General features: G+C 44.8%; 1 protein-coding gene across 2 annotated transcripts in view; it reads right to left on the bottom strand.

Annotated features, from left to right (window-relative positions):
* The window catches only part of ITGAE (integrin subunit alpha E), a 64,690-nt gene extending 51,940 nt beyond the window's left edge, over positions 1–12,750 (bottom strand). For both annotated transcript variants that reach the window (XR_004280489.1, XM_032320359.1), the window contains exon 1: positions 11,316–12,750. Coding sequence is in view for 1 of the 2 variants with exons in the window: in XM_032320359.1 (XP_032176250.1) it covers positions 11,316–11,349 (34 nt within the window). In the remaining variant the exon portion in view is untranslated. The remainder of the gene's footprint in view (positions 1–11,315) is intronic.
* Between the last annotated feature and the right edge of the window lie 4,484 nt (positions 12,751–17,234).

Below are 17,234 nucleotides of genomic sequence, written 5' to 3'. Positions count from 1 at the left end.
ACCAGAGGACTTAGAGCAATAGGAAAAAAAATACAGAGCATAAAGATTAGAAAGGAAAATATAAAACTGCCACTATTTGCAGATGAAATGATTAAGTACATTGAGAAATACAACAGATCCACAGTCAAACACTAAGAATTAACAAGAACTTTTAGCAAGGTTACTGATATAGAGGCAATATACAAAGAACCACTGTACTTTTATATACCGTCAATGATCAAATAAACAGTGAACAATTTTTATAGATGCCATTAGCAAAAGACAGAGAAATCAAATGCTCAAAAATAAGTCTAACTTTGGGACAACTGGGTGACTCAGTTGGTTGGGCTGCTGCCTTCAACTCAGGTCGTGATCCCAGGGTTCTGGGATGGAGTTCCATATTTAGGCTCCTTGCTCAGTGGGGAGGCTGCTTCTCTCTCTGCCTCTGCTTGCCACTCTGCCTGCTTGTGATTCCCCACCCTCCCCCCGGCAAATAAATAAATAAAATCTTAAAAAAATAAAAAAGGTCTAAGTTTAGTTAGACATGTAAAACCTCCATGCTGAAAACTAGAAAAGATTAGGAGAGATTAAAGATCTAAATAGACGGCTGGCTAGATCATGTTCATGAATGAAAACTCAATATTGTTGTCAGTTATCACTACACTGATCTATAGCTTTAATAGAATCCTAATCAAAATCCCAGCAAATTATTGGGGAAGGGTGAGGTATGTTAACAAGAAAATTTAAAAATTTATATGAAATTGTATAGGGCAAGAATAGTCAGACAGTCTTAAAGGAGAAAGACAAACTTGTAAGACTTGATAACATACTATCATCTACCAAAATATTACAAAGTTATAGTTAAGACCGAATTATACTAGCACAGGGCAGACAGAAAGACCAACCAGGCAGACAAATGGACCAATGGAACAGAGAGTCCAAACACATATGATCACCTACTTTAGAACAAAGGTAACAGTGAAGAACAGTGAGGAAAGAATTTTTTTTTCTAAACATTTTATTTATGTATTTGACAGACAGAGATCACAAGTAGGCAGAGAGGCAGATGGAGAGAGAGAAGGGGAAGCAGGTTCCCCACAGAGCAAAGAGCCCGATGCGGGGCTCAATCCCAGGACTCTGGGATCATGACCTGAGCCGAAGGCTTTAATCCACTGAGCCACCCAGGTGCCCCAGGGAAGAATTTCTTATTTTTTTTTCAAGATTTTATTGATTTATTTGAGAGAGAGAGAGAGAACATGAGTGGGAGGCAGAGGGAGAGGGAGAAGTGGACTCCTCACTGAGCAGGGACCCCAGTGTGGGACTTGATCCCAGGACCCCAGGACCATGACCTGAGCTGAAGGCAGACACTTAACTGACTGAGCCACCCAGGTGCCCAAGAATGATTTTTTAAATAAATGGTGCTGGGTCACTTGAATATCAATACTGAAAAAAAATTAATCTTGACTATTCTCACCCCGTCTACCTCTCTTTCTCTCTCTCTCTCTCTTTCTCTCTCTCACACACACACACACACACACACACACACACACACACACACATTCCCGATAGGTTAAAATGTGGATTTAGATGGACTGAATGTGAAAAATGAAACAATAACGTTTTTAAGCGAAAACAAAGGACCTGGGGTAGACAAATATTTTTTAAACAGGACACAAAAAGCACTAACCATAAAGGAAAGAACTGATACACTGAACTTCATTAAACTTAAGAACTTCTGTTTATCAAAAGACATCATTATGAGAATAAAGAGTGAGAGAAGATATTTGCAACACAAATATCTGACAGAAGACTTAGAATATGTGCAAAATTCTGAGAGCTCAGTAAGAAAAAGGCATGTAAGCTAATAGAAATAGGACATTTCACAACAAATTATCCAAATGGCCAGTAATCAAATAAGAAGGCACTCAATAGACTTCAGAAAAAGGCAGATTAGAACCACCATACAGTATCACTACACAACTACCAGAATGATGAAAATGAAAAAGATAATACTAAGTGTTGGCAATGATTTAGAGCAACTAGGACTCTCAAATACTACTGGTAAGAACATAAATCAGTACAACCATTTCAGAAAACCATTTGGGAGTATCACCAAGCTGAGCATATGCACAAATTATGATCCAGCAATTCTATTTTTAGGTATATCACCAGTAGAAGTGTGTCTATATGTTCTCAAGAAGACATGTACAAGAATGTTCTCAGCCTCACTATTTATAACTCCAAATTGGAACAATCCAAATATCCATCAGCAGTAGAAAGGAAAAACTGTGAATATTAATCAATGGAATACTCTAAAGCAGTGAAAATAACCACCCAACCCATCCAAGGTGGTTGAATTTCATAAACACAATATGAGAAGAAAGACTAGGAGCGAAACAGACCATATAATTCCCTTTACACAAAGTTTAAAACAGGCAAAATAATGTATGGTATTAGAAGTTAGGAGAGTGGTTATCCTTGGCGATGACATAATGAATGACTAGAGGGAGGAACAAAGGGTACTTCTGGTCCATTGGTCATATTCTGTTTCTCGAAATGGGTACTGGTGACATGGATTTGATTTAATTTGTAAAGTCATTAATCAGAATTTTATTGTGTAATTTTATTGTGTAATTCAAAAAAGTTTACATTAAAATATAAGTACAAGTTTCTAAAACATATGGAATATATAAAAATTCTGTCAGTTAATAATAATATTTAAAAGAGAAGAAAAAACTCCAAAACAAATCAAAACATTGCATTGGTTAGCACTGTAAGTAATGAGGGCACCATCCCCTTACTCTAAAATTTGTTTATTAAAGAAAAAATACTAAGTACTTTTCTTATCTTTCCTGTATAAATTGCACTTCAAGGTCACCAAATAGTCCTAGTTGATGTGGGCAGAATAATAAAATCATAAAAACACAATTTTGCAAACCATAGTATAATAATGAATTCAGGCCACGATCATCAACAGATAAAACTACTAGAAGGAAGTTTCATAGAAAACTTTACAATTAGATTGACACCCCCTGAACCCAACAGTCAATCTTAATGTCCCAAGAATGAGTCTTCAGACATAGGTGCCTCAGAGTATGACACCATAAGAAGGTTATAGGAGTCCCAGACTCTGTATTTTCAACAAGCTCTCAAGTGGTGCCCACATTTTGAGTAGCAGGTCTTTAAAATACTTCGGCAAAAGAAACACAGAGGGGAGTGAGATAAATCTAGGAAATATGGCAAAATCCCCACTATAGAGTATGCTTTCCTAAAAAGTTAAACCTGAATTTAATGAAGTCATTAGCGCTAACATTCAGGTTTTGGGAAATTCCGGGGATAAAAGGGCAAACCACACCAAAAGGAAGCAAACACACAAATCCTGAATGACGCTCTTCTACCAGACAAGCCACCAAGCCCTGCAGTAAAGAAGAGACTCGAAAAGGACACACAAACCAAAATATAGGCAACTGGCCACTCTAGACTAAGAGAGGCATAGCAACCAAATGTAATCTGGATCTTGTTTGGATTTTGACTCCAAAAAAGTTATTGTTAAAAAGTGGTAAACTGAGACAGGAAGATTTGAATATGGACACCCCCAAATTATTGTTAAATTTCTTAGATGATAAAAACATTGTGGCCTAGTAAGAAAAATAACCACATACCTCAGAAATGTGTACTGAAGTGTGTGGGGTGAAATGACACAATGTTTTGGGTTTGCCTTATAATAATGCTTCTGAAACATTAAAGTGCTAACAGATCACCCAAGTTTCTTGTTAAAATACAGATTCAGATTCAGTAGATCAGGAGGTGGGACTGAGAGTGTAATCTAACAAGATGTTAGATGATGCCCTGCTGCTGGTCACCACACCATACTTTGAGCAGCACAGCTTTAAAGGAAACCAAAGGGGACATGAACTGATGCAGCAGGATGGCAAGTCGTGATAATGGTGTAATCTGGGTGATGGGTATACCGACTTCATTACAGTACTTCTCTTTGTTTTTGTACATGTTTAAAATTTTGTTAAAAACACACCTTTCAAAGGCTCAGGAGGGGGTGCCTTGTGAGAAGGCAGTGTTCAGTCTCTCATTTCTCAATTCCCAAACCCTCTCCCTGAGGCCGGCAGAAAGCAGACATCTGCACTTTATTTCTTCTCCCTTATACTTTGGCCTTGCCCGGAATGATTTGTGGCAATTCATAAAAATATACAAGACAGTAAGGTAAAACTTATTTTTAAATGATGGGCAAGCCAAAAAAAAAAAAAAAAGGAAGGAAAGTGACAATTAGAAAAAAGGGGTGAGGGGCTCCTGGGTGGCTCAGTTGGTTGAGCCTCCAACTCTTTTTTTTTTTTTTTTTGAAGATTTTATTTATTTATTTGACAGAGAGAGATCACAGGTAGGTAGAGAGACTGGCAGAGAGAGAGAGAGAGAGGGAAGCAGGCTCCCTGCTGAGCAGAGAGCCCGATGTGGGACTTGATCCCAGGACTCTGAGATCATGACCTGAGCCGAAGGCAGCGGCTTAACCCACTGAACCACCCAGGCGCCCCGAGCCTCCAACTCTTGATTTCGGCTCAGGTCATAACCTCAAGGTTGTGAGATCCAGCCCTGCACTGGGCTTTGCACTCAGCGAGGAGTCTGCTTGAGATTCTCTCTTCCCCTGTCCTTCTGCCCCTTGCCCACGTGTTCTCTCTCTCTCTCTCGCTGTCTCTCAATAAATAAATCTTAAAAAAAGAAAATGAAAGAGGGATGAACATGAAAGGGCACAATTAAACCAGGAAGGAGGCCACCTGGCTTGAGCATCAGCAAGTGCTAGCACTTTCTATGGTTGGTCCCCCTTTGGACTCTGAACACAGTATAAGGTCACAGTGGATGCCAAATAAAATTAATTGTTGAATAACTGCATAAATGTATGAACTTTCTTGAAGTCAGTTTAAGGATGAAAATGATCAGCTGTATTATTCACAGAATCCACACAATTGGGAAAAGAATTATTCTGGTGAAGTGGGAAAACCAGAAAAAATGTTTCCCAAGGTTCTCTTCACAAGAACAATGAATGAATGGGGCAGAGTAGAGTTAAAACAAAGACAAAAAACAATAGCAGTGAATGAACAAACCTACATCCCAAGTTACCTGGGAGCTATATTCTTCGTGTCTTGCTTGCCATCACCCAAAGTATAATACAGAAAACATAATCAGACCATGAGCAATTCCCGTTTGGGGGCCAAGGATCACTTTTGAGAATTGGGTATGAGCAGCAGCGCCCATCCCACCTACCCAAGTGTACATTTCCCAAGTCTTATCCTTGCTAAAAGTGCTCTGCTCTGAGGTGATCTCCTGCCTTCCTCCTGATTCTTCCCATTCACCTTCTCCAAGAGGCTTTCTTGACCTCCAGACCCCTACGTAGGCACTCTGTACCCTTGTAAGCCTTTTATCACAAACTGACATTACTCTCCTCAACTCCTTGTTTACTTATCATTGCCTGTTACTTATTGACTGCTTCCCCTGCCACCAGTGAGCCCCTCTGAGGGCGAAGACTGGGAGTCAGCCTTGTTCACCATGTCATCCTAGGGCCAGGTATGGTGGCCCACACCTACTAGGTGCTGGATGGGTGAAGGGGGCTCAAAGACAATCCCTGTGGCCAACCCATGGACCCTCAAGGGTTCTAGAGGTGGGGAATGGGGAGCACTGTTCTCCATGAGTACAGGATTGGACTCAGGCTCCTTGGCTCCTTTTATGAGAAGCCCTGTGTTTCTTGATCAGTCAAGTTATGGTGAACAAACTGATTAGGAGAGAATTAAAAAGTAAGAACTAAGGGTGACAGGGTGACAGGGCGGTACATTCAGTTAAGCTTCCGACTCTTGATTTTGGCTCTGGTCATGATCTCAGTTGTGAGACTGAGCCCCACATGGGATGTAGAGCTTACTTAAAAATAAAATTAAAAGGGCGCCTGGATGGCTCAGTTGGTTAAGCACCCCACTCTTGGTTTCAGCTCAGGTTGTGATGTCAGGGTCATGAGATGGAGCCCCAGAGCCCCGTGTTTGGTGGAGTCTGAGCTCAGGGCAGAGTCTGCTTAAGATTCTCTCTCCCTGGAATGCCTGAGTGGCTCAGTGAGTTAAGCCTCTGCCTTCAGCTCTGGTCATGATCTCAGGGATCGAGCCCTGAATCGGGCTCTCTGCTCAGCTCTCTGCTCAGAGCCTGCTTCGCCCCTCTCCCACCTGCCTCCCAACCTACTTGTGATCTCTCCGTGAAAAAATAATTAAAATCTTAAAAAAAAAAAAAAAAAGATTCTCTCTCCCTCTTGCTCCTCACAGCTCTACCATCTCTAAAATAAATAAATAAATATTTTTTTTTAAAAAGAGTAAGAACTAGCAAATTCTTGCAAGGGGCGACTAGAAGGCTTTCTTTCCGTGTTTTCCTGTGTAACTGATAGACAAGGTTTGGAACCCCTGAGATAGATCCAGTCTCCTCATCCGGGCATCTGTGGCATCTCCCTGCCTAGCACAATGCCCACTCTCCCAGGTCTGCTCTCCAGCCGTTTCAAGCTCCTCTATACCCCACTCCCTGAACACCATCCCCATACCTCCCACTTCTGGGCCCTTGTCCAAGCAGTTCCCCCTGACCAGTTTGCCTTCCTTGTTCTCACATTTGCCCCATCCTTTGGGGCCCTGTTCAGGCACTCCCTGCTCCCAGGAGCTACTTCAGATTCTCAGCTAGAGTAACTCACTGGTCCCTGAGCCCCCACCACATCCTGCAGTGTGTCTGGTTCTGACTAAAATCCTGTCTAGGTCAGAGTGATCTGTGATTAAGTCAGTCTCCCCCAAAACGTGATCTGAGCCATCCATGACACCCCTCCCCCTCAACCACAAAGCCCAGTTCAGCATAACGCCAGACCCAGAAGTGTCCTGGAAATGTCAGAGTAGGCCAGAAATTCTTGTTCACCACCCCACCCATCCTCATTTTTGCCTTGTTCACCTGAAAGATCTTGATGCAAGATCATTGAAAGGTGGGAAGGAGCAGCAGATGAGCAGAGAGATAATCACAGCTACCCTCCCAGATCACCTGATTTCTTCCAGGCATCATACAGGGTGCTGAGGCTCAGAGAAGTTGAGTGATTTGCTTGTGGTCCATTGGCAAATTGAATACTTGTGCCTAGGGCCCAGGTCTGCCTAACCCAAGGCTTTAGTGAAAGCTGGAGGCACTGAGGGGTTGGTAAACAGAGAAAAAAGAGTTACAAATGGCCCCAGAAGCTGGGCACATTTCCTGCTGGCAGAGCTCCCAGTCGTGCCAGCCCCTCACTGAGCCTGGGCAGAGCTCCGGGTTAGACAGCTGTTTAATTAGGTCAGCGAGAACCTCCTATGCAAGCAGAGCGGCATGAGAACATGTGTAGAGGAGATTTACCATATTCACTGAGCTTCCCTAGTCACCAGCACCCACCCTGAGAGCTGGCTGGAGCCAGGGATCTGCCAGCCGTGGGCCACCTTGCTAGAGCACATTCCCTCCATGCCCCTGACATTCTACCTTTGCTTGGGTTATCGCCAGATGGGGTGAGCCCTTCTTTTCCCACTGAGACTCAGATGCATTGTTTCCATAGTGTAGTGGTTATCATGTTCACCTCCCACTGAGACTCAAGAAAATATAGCATGGACCCCAGACAAAGTCCTGTGTTCAAATCCTTGCCTTGCCACAGAGTCATGCTGAGGAAACTTGGGCTTGTCATCTCACCTCAGTTTCCCCATCTGAGATACATGGCTGTGCAGAGCAAACAGGACAATGCCTGCCCAGCGTCTGACGCTGAAGGCTCAGTATGTGGGTGCTGATGTTAGTGTTATAACCACAAGGGAGGGCCTGTCATGTTCCGACAGCCTTACCCTCCATCTCAAGCCCCTCTTATGTGCTGTCAGACACGTGAGCCCAGCCAAACCAGTGTCTGTCACCACACTACCCACAGAGCTGCCTCTCCCAAGCTGTCTCCAGCCACCTAGGCCTGCTGAGTAAGAATAAGACCCTCCCTTCATCCTGTCAGCCAGCACTGCCTCCCCCCTTAAATCTTTATCTTCCTCCAACACACTGGGCATTTTCATTTTTTTAAATTTTATTTTGTTTAAATTCATTAGTATATAGTGTATTATTACTGTATTACAGTGTATTAGTAGTCCTCAGTTTGTTTCCTACAATTAAGAGTCTCTTATGGGCATTTTAAGTACACATTCTCACAGCACTATTCTTGGTTTAGCAAACTTGGGCCTAGGGGCAATGGTTTGTCCAAATTTATATAAGGAGCTGGCTGTAGAACTGGGACTAGAGTCGGGTGTTCTGACAATCAGCCCAGAACACCCAAAACGGCCTTAGGGGAAACTCATGCCTCATAGCCACATGCAAGTTGCCTGTCCTGTGGGGCAGCTCACCTTCAAGCCACCCACATTGTTCTTTCACACAGGAGCCTCATCATCTCCCCTTTCTCTGGGATTCCACCTTCCAACACGTAAGTCTCACTGTTGTCACCCTGCTCAAGATCTGCTGTGGCTTCCCATTCCCCTCAGGGTGAGGTCTAAGCCCCCTTAGCCTCCACATCCCCACCACCATCCTGGACCTCTCCAACTTGACTGGCCACAAGCCCCCCCATATACACCCTACAAGCCAGCCTTCCAGCAAAGGTTGGAAACATCTGGTTCCCACATGGACCACAGTCCACACCTGGCTTGCCCACAAACATTGCTCTAATGGATGTTTTGCCTTTGCTTGAAACACCCTTTTCCCAACCCCCATGTGTGAGACCCGAAGGCATCCTCAATGGACCCACTAGCTCCGGCTAGAGAGTTTGTTGGGCAGCCTGCTTTCTCTTCACACAGGGGCCCAGAACAGGGACAGTGCACCCTCACGCCCTGGGCCCAGCAAGTGCTGGGGCGGGGGTGGTGATGACAGCAGCCTTCTGCTGCTCCCACTCAATCTTTGACCTGCATCTTCCTAAACAGACTCCTTGTCTTTGTCCATACTAAACAGAAAGCCCCCCTCCAACAGTCTATATTTGCTTAAGACCTCCTCCATCTTCAGGGCCACATTGGACACTGGTCTCTCATCCCTAACAACCAAGGTTTTCCATCAAATACTTGCCCACAAGTATTGGGGTGTGCCCTGGGAAGAGTCAGGTCTGACATCTTCCACTCCCCATAAGGACCCAACAGGGCCACAGGTCTCAGCCTGAATTTGGTACAACAGCGCAGCAGGCCCTAGACTTCTGGCTCCTCCTTTACCACTGCATGGTGAGGATGAAAGGAGAAGTCAGTGGCTGGTGTCAAAGAATAGCTCAAGGGTAAAGGCAGAGCTGCGGACAGCAAGCTGTAGGGCAGCAGGGCAAGTCAGGGCTAGGAGTGGGGGTAAGGGTGGCTACAGGGTTATAGTAGGTCTGTGTATCTGCTCCTGGCTTAAAAACTCTTATTAGACAATTGATGTTATCTCATCGGCTCTCACAGATGAGAAGTGGACATCATCATAGTGGGTGGCAGGGGAAGGGTAAAAGATCAGGGTCAGGCCAGAATAGTCTAGATTTCTTCCAGTCTAGGGAAGCCCAGCCAGGCACAGGATTCACAGCCCTGGGCCTGGAGTCATAGTCTGAGGGCTTCCTCCCACCCTCCTTGCATCTCCATGTCACTTTCTCAGACTCTTCTAGCCCGTAAGACTCAGCACCAGTCTCACCTCCTCAAGGAAACACTTCAGGATTGGCCCATCCCTCCATGCTACCTCACAGCTTGGAGCAGAACGGTCACAGCTTCATTTCTCCCACTCAGACTGGAGCTGCTGAGGCCTTGCTCACACAACCTTTCCATCGCTTAGCCAAGTTGTGAGCTAAATGATCTCATTGCAAGCCTGTTCCACCTTGCTATCAGCTGTCCATCAGCTTGGAGACTGTCTAGGCCCGAGAAGGGGTTTGAGAAATGTCACTTGGATCAGCATTGCTGAAAAAGGGGCAACAGCTGTTCATGTCAGAGGCCATGGGAAACTGAATAGCAGGAGCTCAGAATGATGCCAAGGTTAGCACCCCAGACCATTCTAGAGCAGGGAGTCAGGGCAGAGGCCTGGGAGTCTTGAGCCCCATTTCTACATGTACTTGCTTGTACCTCTGGACAGTCATGGCACCTCTCTGGGTTCCAGAGTCTAGTCTCTTTTGCAGACATACTTGGTGATGGGGGATCAAAGCCCTAAGCCATAAAAAGTGTGAAACCCTCTCCACACTCCGTATGTGACTGAAAATAAAAAGTCTAAACTGTAAAGTAAGGAAAATGAAGTTCACAAAGTTTTGACCTTTTCATAATGATTATTTTGAATATCAAATATTAAAATGTGTCCAAAACGTATGCTTTGCTGGTCCCTTACATGTGTGGCCTGCCTCCTGGTGACCTGGCCGCAGGGTGGATGCTAACTCTGAGCTCCCCCCAACAATGGACTCAGCTTTCTCAGACAGTCTGGTACTCAGTTGCTGGCCCCTGCCCATCCTTCACGGAGAACTCAGGCTCCCAAGAGCCTTGAAAACATCTGCCTGATGTTTATCTCATTCTTCTACCAAGCTTCTGAGCAATGCAGGAGACCCCTGGGGAAGCTTGTGCCGATCACTATGCTGGACCACTCTAGCCCCCGGCTTGATCTGAGCTGCCTCCAGGGGCTCCCTGACTATGCTCAATCTCGTCCTTAAGGCCTTTTGACAGGTGCAGGCTCATGGGTTGCCTTGCCCCAGGTGGCTTTCATGGTAAGTTTAAAGGCCAGAATGGGACCCCTCAGCCTGGGGGAAGAGGAAGTGCCCCCCTCCACCCACACACAGTTTCTCATACTAGCCCTAACATCAGAAACAGGAAGCAGGGTCCCCCAGTACATTCGCGTTCTACCAGACAGACACATGCCCTCCCCCCCCACAAGTCTCTCCTCAATGCTCATGTTCTCAGTCCCCCACCCTTATCAGCTGAGCCCCAATCTGGGATGGAAGAGTGCTCTGCTGGGGAAGGTGGATATCATTAGCCTCCATACTCTGAGAACAAACTTGTACAGACCCAGGGATCTGCCCAGAATGGACGGTGTAGGGAAAAGGCCCAGGGTGGGGAGGGTAAACTGGCTGGAGGAGGAACAGGGTGGCAGAGTTCTGGAGTCTGAAGCCACAGGATATCAGCACTGCCAACAGCCTAAGAGGCCCTTCTGAGCAAGGCTGAGGATCTAACCCAGCAAACAAGAGCGACTCCCTTAGAGATTCCCTACGGTCTCTGACCTCTCACTCTGAGTGAGCCCCATTTAGACAGATAGGCTGTGCTGAGGGCACAGCAACCCCTCAGGACAGGGGGGTGAGGCTGACTTACTGGTTATGTAGAGCAGAGTGTGGAAGAGCCACATCCTAGCTGGAGCAGAGGCAGCAGCGTGGACCTCAGCTTATTCAGCTTCCCCTCCTCTGCTTGGTGGCCAGGAGGCGGGGACAGGCACACACAGAAGCAAGGACCCACAGGCAGACAGGCACTTTCACATAGACACGGATGTTCCCACTTGTGCACAGCCGGCTGTGAGGCTTCCTCAGCAGTTGTGGGCTGGGTCCTGGAAGCTCAGAGACACTTATCAACCCCTCCCCATGACCCACACTTCGTGGAACAGTGAGACAAGGATTAGCCTAGGAACATAGCTCTGGATGTCTTCATCAGATGTTTGAGTGCAGAAATAGTACTAATCCAGACGTTTATCATTCATGTGAGTGAGTCGCAGCCTCCTGCCCTGCTCTAGAACCTACCACCAGATACCTTAGCCCAACACCCAGCCCAGGGTCCTTAGTGGCGCTGCCTCAGCAATGAGAATGAGGTCCCCTTCCCACATGAAGTACCCCCACAGCTAGAAACTGGGCTCCTGCACCTGGCCCCTGGACTCAAGGCCCTGAGGCTATGGAGGGCCTGTTAAATGTTAAGACCCAATGCACTGGCTGAAATCACCACCTCAGTGAATTCAGCTTGGTTACATTCTCTTTAAAACCTAGCTATAGTACCATGACATGGGAACTAACTTAACAGAGCTCTGAGCTACCAGACAGAAAACGTAAAAATTCCATAAATCTTTCCAGCATACCTCTGATTCAATCCAGCACCCCCAAAGATACAATGCAAACAGCTTGCAGTCATATTTAAAAGCTCACTTCACAATTTGTCAGATTTTCCCTGTGACCAAGTCTGTCATCCGTCACAGAAGGAAGTGTCCCCGCTTCCCAGATTGTTATGTGCAGTGCAGTGCTGTCCATCAGAACTATGATGACGTTCTAGATCTGCACTGTCCAATACGGTAATCACTAACCACATGTAGCTGCCGAGCCCTTTAAATGTTACCAATGCAACTGAGGAACTGAATTTTAAATTTTATTTAATTTTAATGAATTCACATTCAAAAAGGCAGGAGATTCTGTGTCTCTCACACAAATGTCTGCATCCCCAGGGAGAGCATGCTGTAGTGTTAATGCAAGTGTTAAAGCAGACAAGGGCGTTGACTTAACGGTAAGATGAAAATCAATTTTATTTTGTTTCTCACCTTGAAAGTTTGCTTGGCCAGTCTTGTGGAGGTCACTAACACTTAAAACATACTTGCCTTGTCTGCTTTTGTCTGACAAAATACCCACAACTAATGTGAAAGTTCCCTGATGCTGTATGATTGCTTGAACAGAGATTACAATTCACTGTTTCTGACCCTGTCCGACAGCTGGAAACAAAGTTCCAGGTCTGATGATCTGCCTGCCAGATCACAAAGAAGACGATCCAAATTGGCTTCCAAATTGTCGTGGTCCAGACCTCTGGCCTGTCTTCCTAACACTCCAAGGCTCAGTGACTTTCCCCCTATCCTACACTTGTTTGGAGTGCCAGGGGCACTCTGCAGAGCCAGGATAGGCTCCTCTCCCCATCACTGGTCCAGAGGCATTGGGAGAGTAGCCCCAGGCCACAGAGCAGATCAGCAGGAGGGACACGTTAGAACCCAGGACTGCAGATGCTCAAGATTTCTGAAAGCAGGACTTCCTGTCTGTAGTATGAACTTCAGGGCACCTCAGGAGGCCAAGCCAAGCTGATGACTGGAGGATGGACAGGATGCAGGGCCATTTCTGCATCTTTGGGGACGTCTAGAATGCAGACCCATCCTGCATTCCTCAAAGATGTGTTTACCCATGTCAGCATGGCACAACCCTAATCATGAGCACACACAGGTCCTTTGAGCCTATCAGAGATTAACTACTGTCCCCACAAATCCAAACCTAAGATTCGCAAGGAAAGAGCCAGACTGTGTTCTACAATGCTTCTGTTTGGCACCTCATACAGGTTTTAGACAAATGGTAAGGGACCAACTTGAGGGATATTCTACAACATAACTGGGCTGAACTCTTCAAAAACATCAGTATCCTAAGACAAAGGTTAAGGAATTGTTCCAGGTTAAAGGAGACTAAGGAAAGGAAACAAAATGCAGTGTGATCCTGGACTGGATCATAAATCAGGGGAAAAAAAAGCTTTCAAAAACATTATTGAACATTATTGGGATAGCTGACAAAAATGAAACATGTATCTAAAGATTAGGTACTACTGTACTAATTAGATAAAAGTATACATTTCTTGAATTTGATAATTATGTCATTGTCATATGAGATACTGTCCTTATTTCCTAAGAAATTCAGGAAATGTACACTAAAATATTCAGGGGTAAATGGACAGGTGTATGCAAGTCACTCTCAAATAGGTCATGCTTCAGAGGTGATGGGGGGACAGAAGGCAGGAGGGAAAGAATGAATGGCAAAATGTACTTTGTCCTATCCTTGAAACTTTTCTGTAAATTTGAAATTATTTCAAAACTGTCTTAAAAGTTATAGGATGGAGGGCGCCTGGGTGGCTCAGTGGTTAAGCCGCTGCCTTCGGCTCAGGTCATGATCTCAGGGTCCTGGGATCGAGTCCCGCATCAGGCTCTCTACTCAGCAGGGAGCATGCTTCCTCCTCTCTCTCTCTCTCTCTGCCTGCCTCTCTGCCTACTTGTGATTTCTCTCTGTCAAATAAATAAATAAAATCTTTAAAAAAAAAAAAAAAAGTTATAGGATGGAGAAGACCTGTTCAGCAAGAGGTAAAAGTACTAACTGCTCCCTGTCTTGAGAGTGAGTCAAAAGCTCTGACATCTGGACTCACCAGCGGATACGGGGCAGTTCCCCTCGTCTTGCCTCATTGCCTCTGGACACAGAAGATGTTCTAACTACCCACTAGCCTTCTGAGTCCTGAGAAGCTGGGCAGAGGAAATTTGGAAGAGTGAGGACTTACTGAGACGGGACTGCTGGCAAAGGGCACCTGGGGGAAGTCTGAGGAACAGTAAGAATCACTGCCATTGACTGAGCACTAAGGAGGGAATGCCAGATTCAGTGCCAAGGGCCTTCCATGCAAAGCACTCATCTCATCCTAACAGCCAACCTACTTGGTTATCCTGATTTCCCAGATGAGGATACGCGACTGGAGAAGTTAAGTAACTTGCCTAAGGCCATATGGCTAATAAGTGGCAGAGCTGGGACTTAAGACTTAAGCACAAAAAGTCCCACTTCAGTGCTTTCCTCCAGTATCAGGATTCTGAACTACTACAATCCTCCTACCCTCATACCCATGGGTCTAAATTCCTCCCAGTTCATGAGCTTTTAAAAAGCAGAGACCTCATTTCACAAACATATACTGGGATTTTCGCATTACTGGGGGTCATGAACTCAATTGTGTGCCCCACTGCCAAATTCATATGTTGAAGCCATAAAGCCCTGACTTGAGTTTATTTGGAGATAAGGTCTAAAGGCCTTAAGGGAGATAATTTAAGGTGATAAATATATGGCCCTAAAAGGCTTAGCAGTCTTAGAAAAGGAAAAGAGATCTTTCTCTCCATGAGCATGTACCAAGGAAAGGCCATGTGAGGGTACTATGAGAAGATGGCCGTCTGCAAGCCAGGAAGAGAGCCCTCATTAGGCCTTTCAGACTCTAGACTGTGAGAGAAAATAAATTTCTGTTGTTTAAGCCAGTCTATGGTATTTTGTTATGGTAGCCTAAATGAATACAATGGACTACCTCCTAAAAAGCCTCCCAAATAAAACACTTGGGTCTCTCTGTGTGTGTGTGTTTCTTGGGGAAGGTAGGCTTAGTGGGGAAGAAGCAAGGGAGAGAATCCTCTTATTCTTCTGTAACTGAGGGGTTGGTTTATGGACTAAGGGTCCAAGGGCTTAGGCCTCTTGCTTGCCCAACTTCCTTCTTATTCAACTTGGGCTTCTAATGGTCTTTACAAAAGTAGAGCAAAGATCCTAGAACTCACATTAGCAACAGAAAGAAATCTGGAGACCATCCCAGCTGAGCCCTTCATCTGACAGACAGGGAAACTGAGGTCCAAAGAGGTGAAGGGACTTATTCAGTCTTCTCCAGTTTGTGTGCGCGAAAAAATGAGTCCCCAGGGCTTCAGGCCCAGTCTGACACTATTCTATCTGACCATCCTCCAAAGACACTCTACCTGAGCTAAAAGAGCAACCTCCTGATCATAGGCTTCCTGAGTATTCCTTGCCAATGATAAGAGGGGATGCACCACATGATTAAACACACAAAAAGCCAGGAATGGATAGGAAGGTCATGTCTCCTCTCCTGCCAACGGTGTGGGCCTCTTGCCTCCACTAACCTACATTAGTCAGTGGTGAGGGTGACAGGCAATTTGTGAAACACAAAGTTTCACCTACTAAAGAATCTGGTCACGCAAAGAAGGCCTCCAAACTGCTGAAGTAAAAACAGGTAAGAATCCTAGGGCAGGGAATTGACTTTGGCAGGTTAATACCACCCACACTCTAGAGTTTTATTTATAGCACAGAAAGTCCCACTTCAGTGCTTCATAATCTGAAATAGGCTTTTGAGCCAGCATTTCTCTAACTTATCCCAGGAATATCAAAATGCTGTGAAATGCTCATAGAATTTCATTTGAAAAAATGCTACCATATTTTTTCTTCTAAGATTTATTTTATAAACATGTAAGAAAAGTTCTGGATTTTCATTGGTCAGACTACGCAATAACAATCTGCCTTGAAGCCAAGTGTGATATTCTCAAAATTATCAAAAACATTCTGTCCTTTTAGTTCTTAAAGAAAAGAAAAGGCATTAACTTCTCATTTGCTTCCTTGTTATATAAAGTTTAAAAGCAAGTACTCGTAACCAAATTTATTTGTACAGCAATTAATTACTCTGTGAAGCCATGATTTGCTGTTAATGTTAATCCAAACGGGCTGTTAGCATTTCAGCGTAACTTTAAGAATGCTCTGAGTGAGAGGTGGACTATTACTGGAGGCCAACTTGCCTGAACAAGTTGTTTCTCTTTGCCTTCTTTGGACTGCCACCACTTTCCTCTCCAATAGGAACCAAAGCTAAGAACTGACTCAGTAATTCCTCCTTGGGGTCTCTCATCCAACTGCCAGCTTCCCTTCCTGCTCTCCTGGGGCAGATGAATGCTTTCCAAAAAAATACTCTACATGATGCTCTTGCAAATTCTTTACACAGCAGGTAAACTTCAGCTCAGATGTAGCCAGAGTACCAAAATTTGAAATTTATGGAGGTCTAATTAATGCCATTTTTTTCTTACACAAATACAGTTTATGCACTTCTAAATAATATTCATCTTTTTCAATCTGGTAGTGTCAGCTAGAATTCGACTAGCCTGCAAAGGAGTCAGAGCTGGGTTGTTACCATAATTCACTCATTTACCAAACACTTTTTAAGTACTACTTACTCTGGACTGGTATGGTGGGAGGATACAGAGATAACAACATGAAGACACCGGCTCGTTAGGAGCTCACAGGCTAAAAGGGAAAATAAAACATGAACATCAAGTATCGTGTGTACAAGGCAGAAAACAAGGACTAGCCTGTAAGAGGACCCAAAGGCCTCAGAGACTGAAGCTGTTCCTGCAGTTGGGGGATTTATACAGTCACCGCATGTTTACAGATAACCTGCCAGGTTTCTCTAAGACTAGAGAAACCCTCATGATCAAACCAGACCTGGTCCCTGCTCTCATGGAGCTTACAATCTAGCAAAAAAGACAAAGTAGGAATAGGACATTACAATTCAGTGTATAGGTGTGCTGGCTTTGGGAGGCAGTTACAGAGATTTGGCATCATACACACATTTCACTTAGGCAAACACAATGGTATATTTTCCTGAAAAAGTTGAAAAAAACAACAAACATACAAGGAAAAAGCCAAGTAATTTTAAGTCATTCGGGCC

This window comes from Mustela erminea, chromosome 18, assembly GCF_009829155.1.
Source record: "Mustela erminea isolate mMusErm1 chromosome 18, mMusErm1.Pri, whole genome shotgun sequence".
In the NCBI taxonomy this organism is placed as follows: Eukaryota; Metazoa; Chordata; class Mammalia; order Carnivora; family Mustelidae; genus Mustela; species Mustela erminea.
The sequence above is the reverse complement of the archived record's forward strand: the minus strand, read 5'-3'. Positions and strand labels throughout refer to the sequence as shown.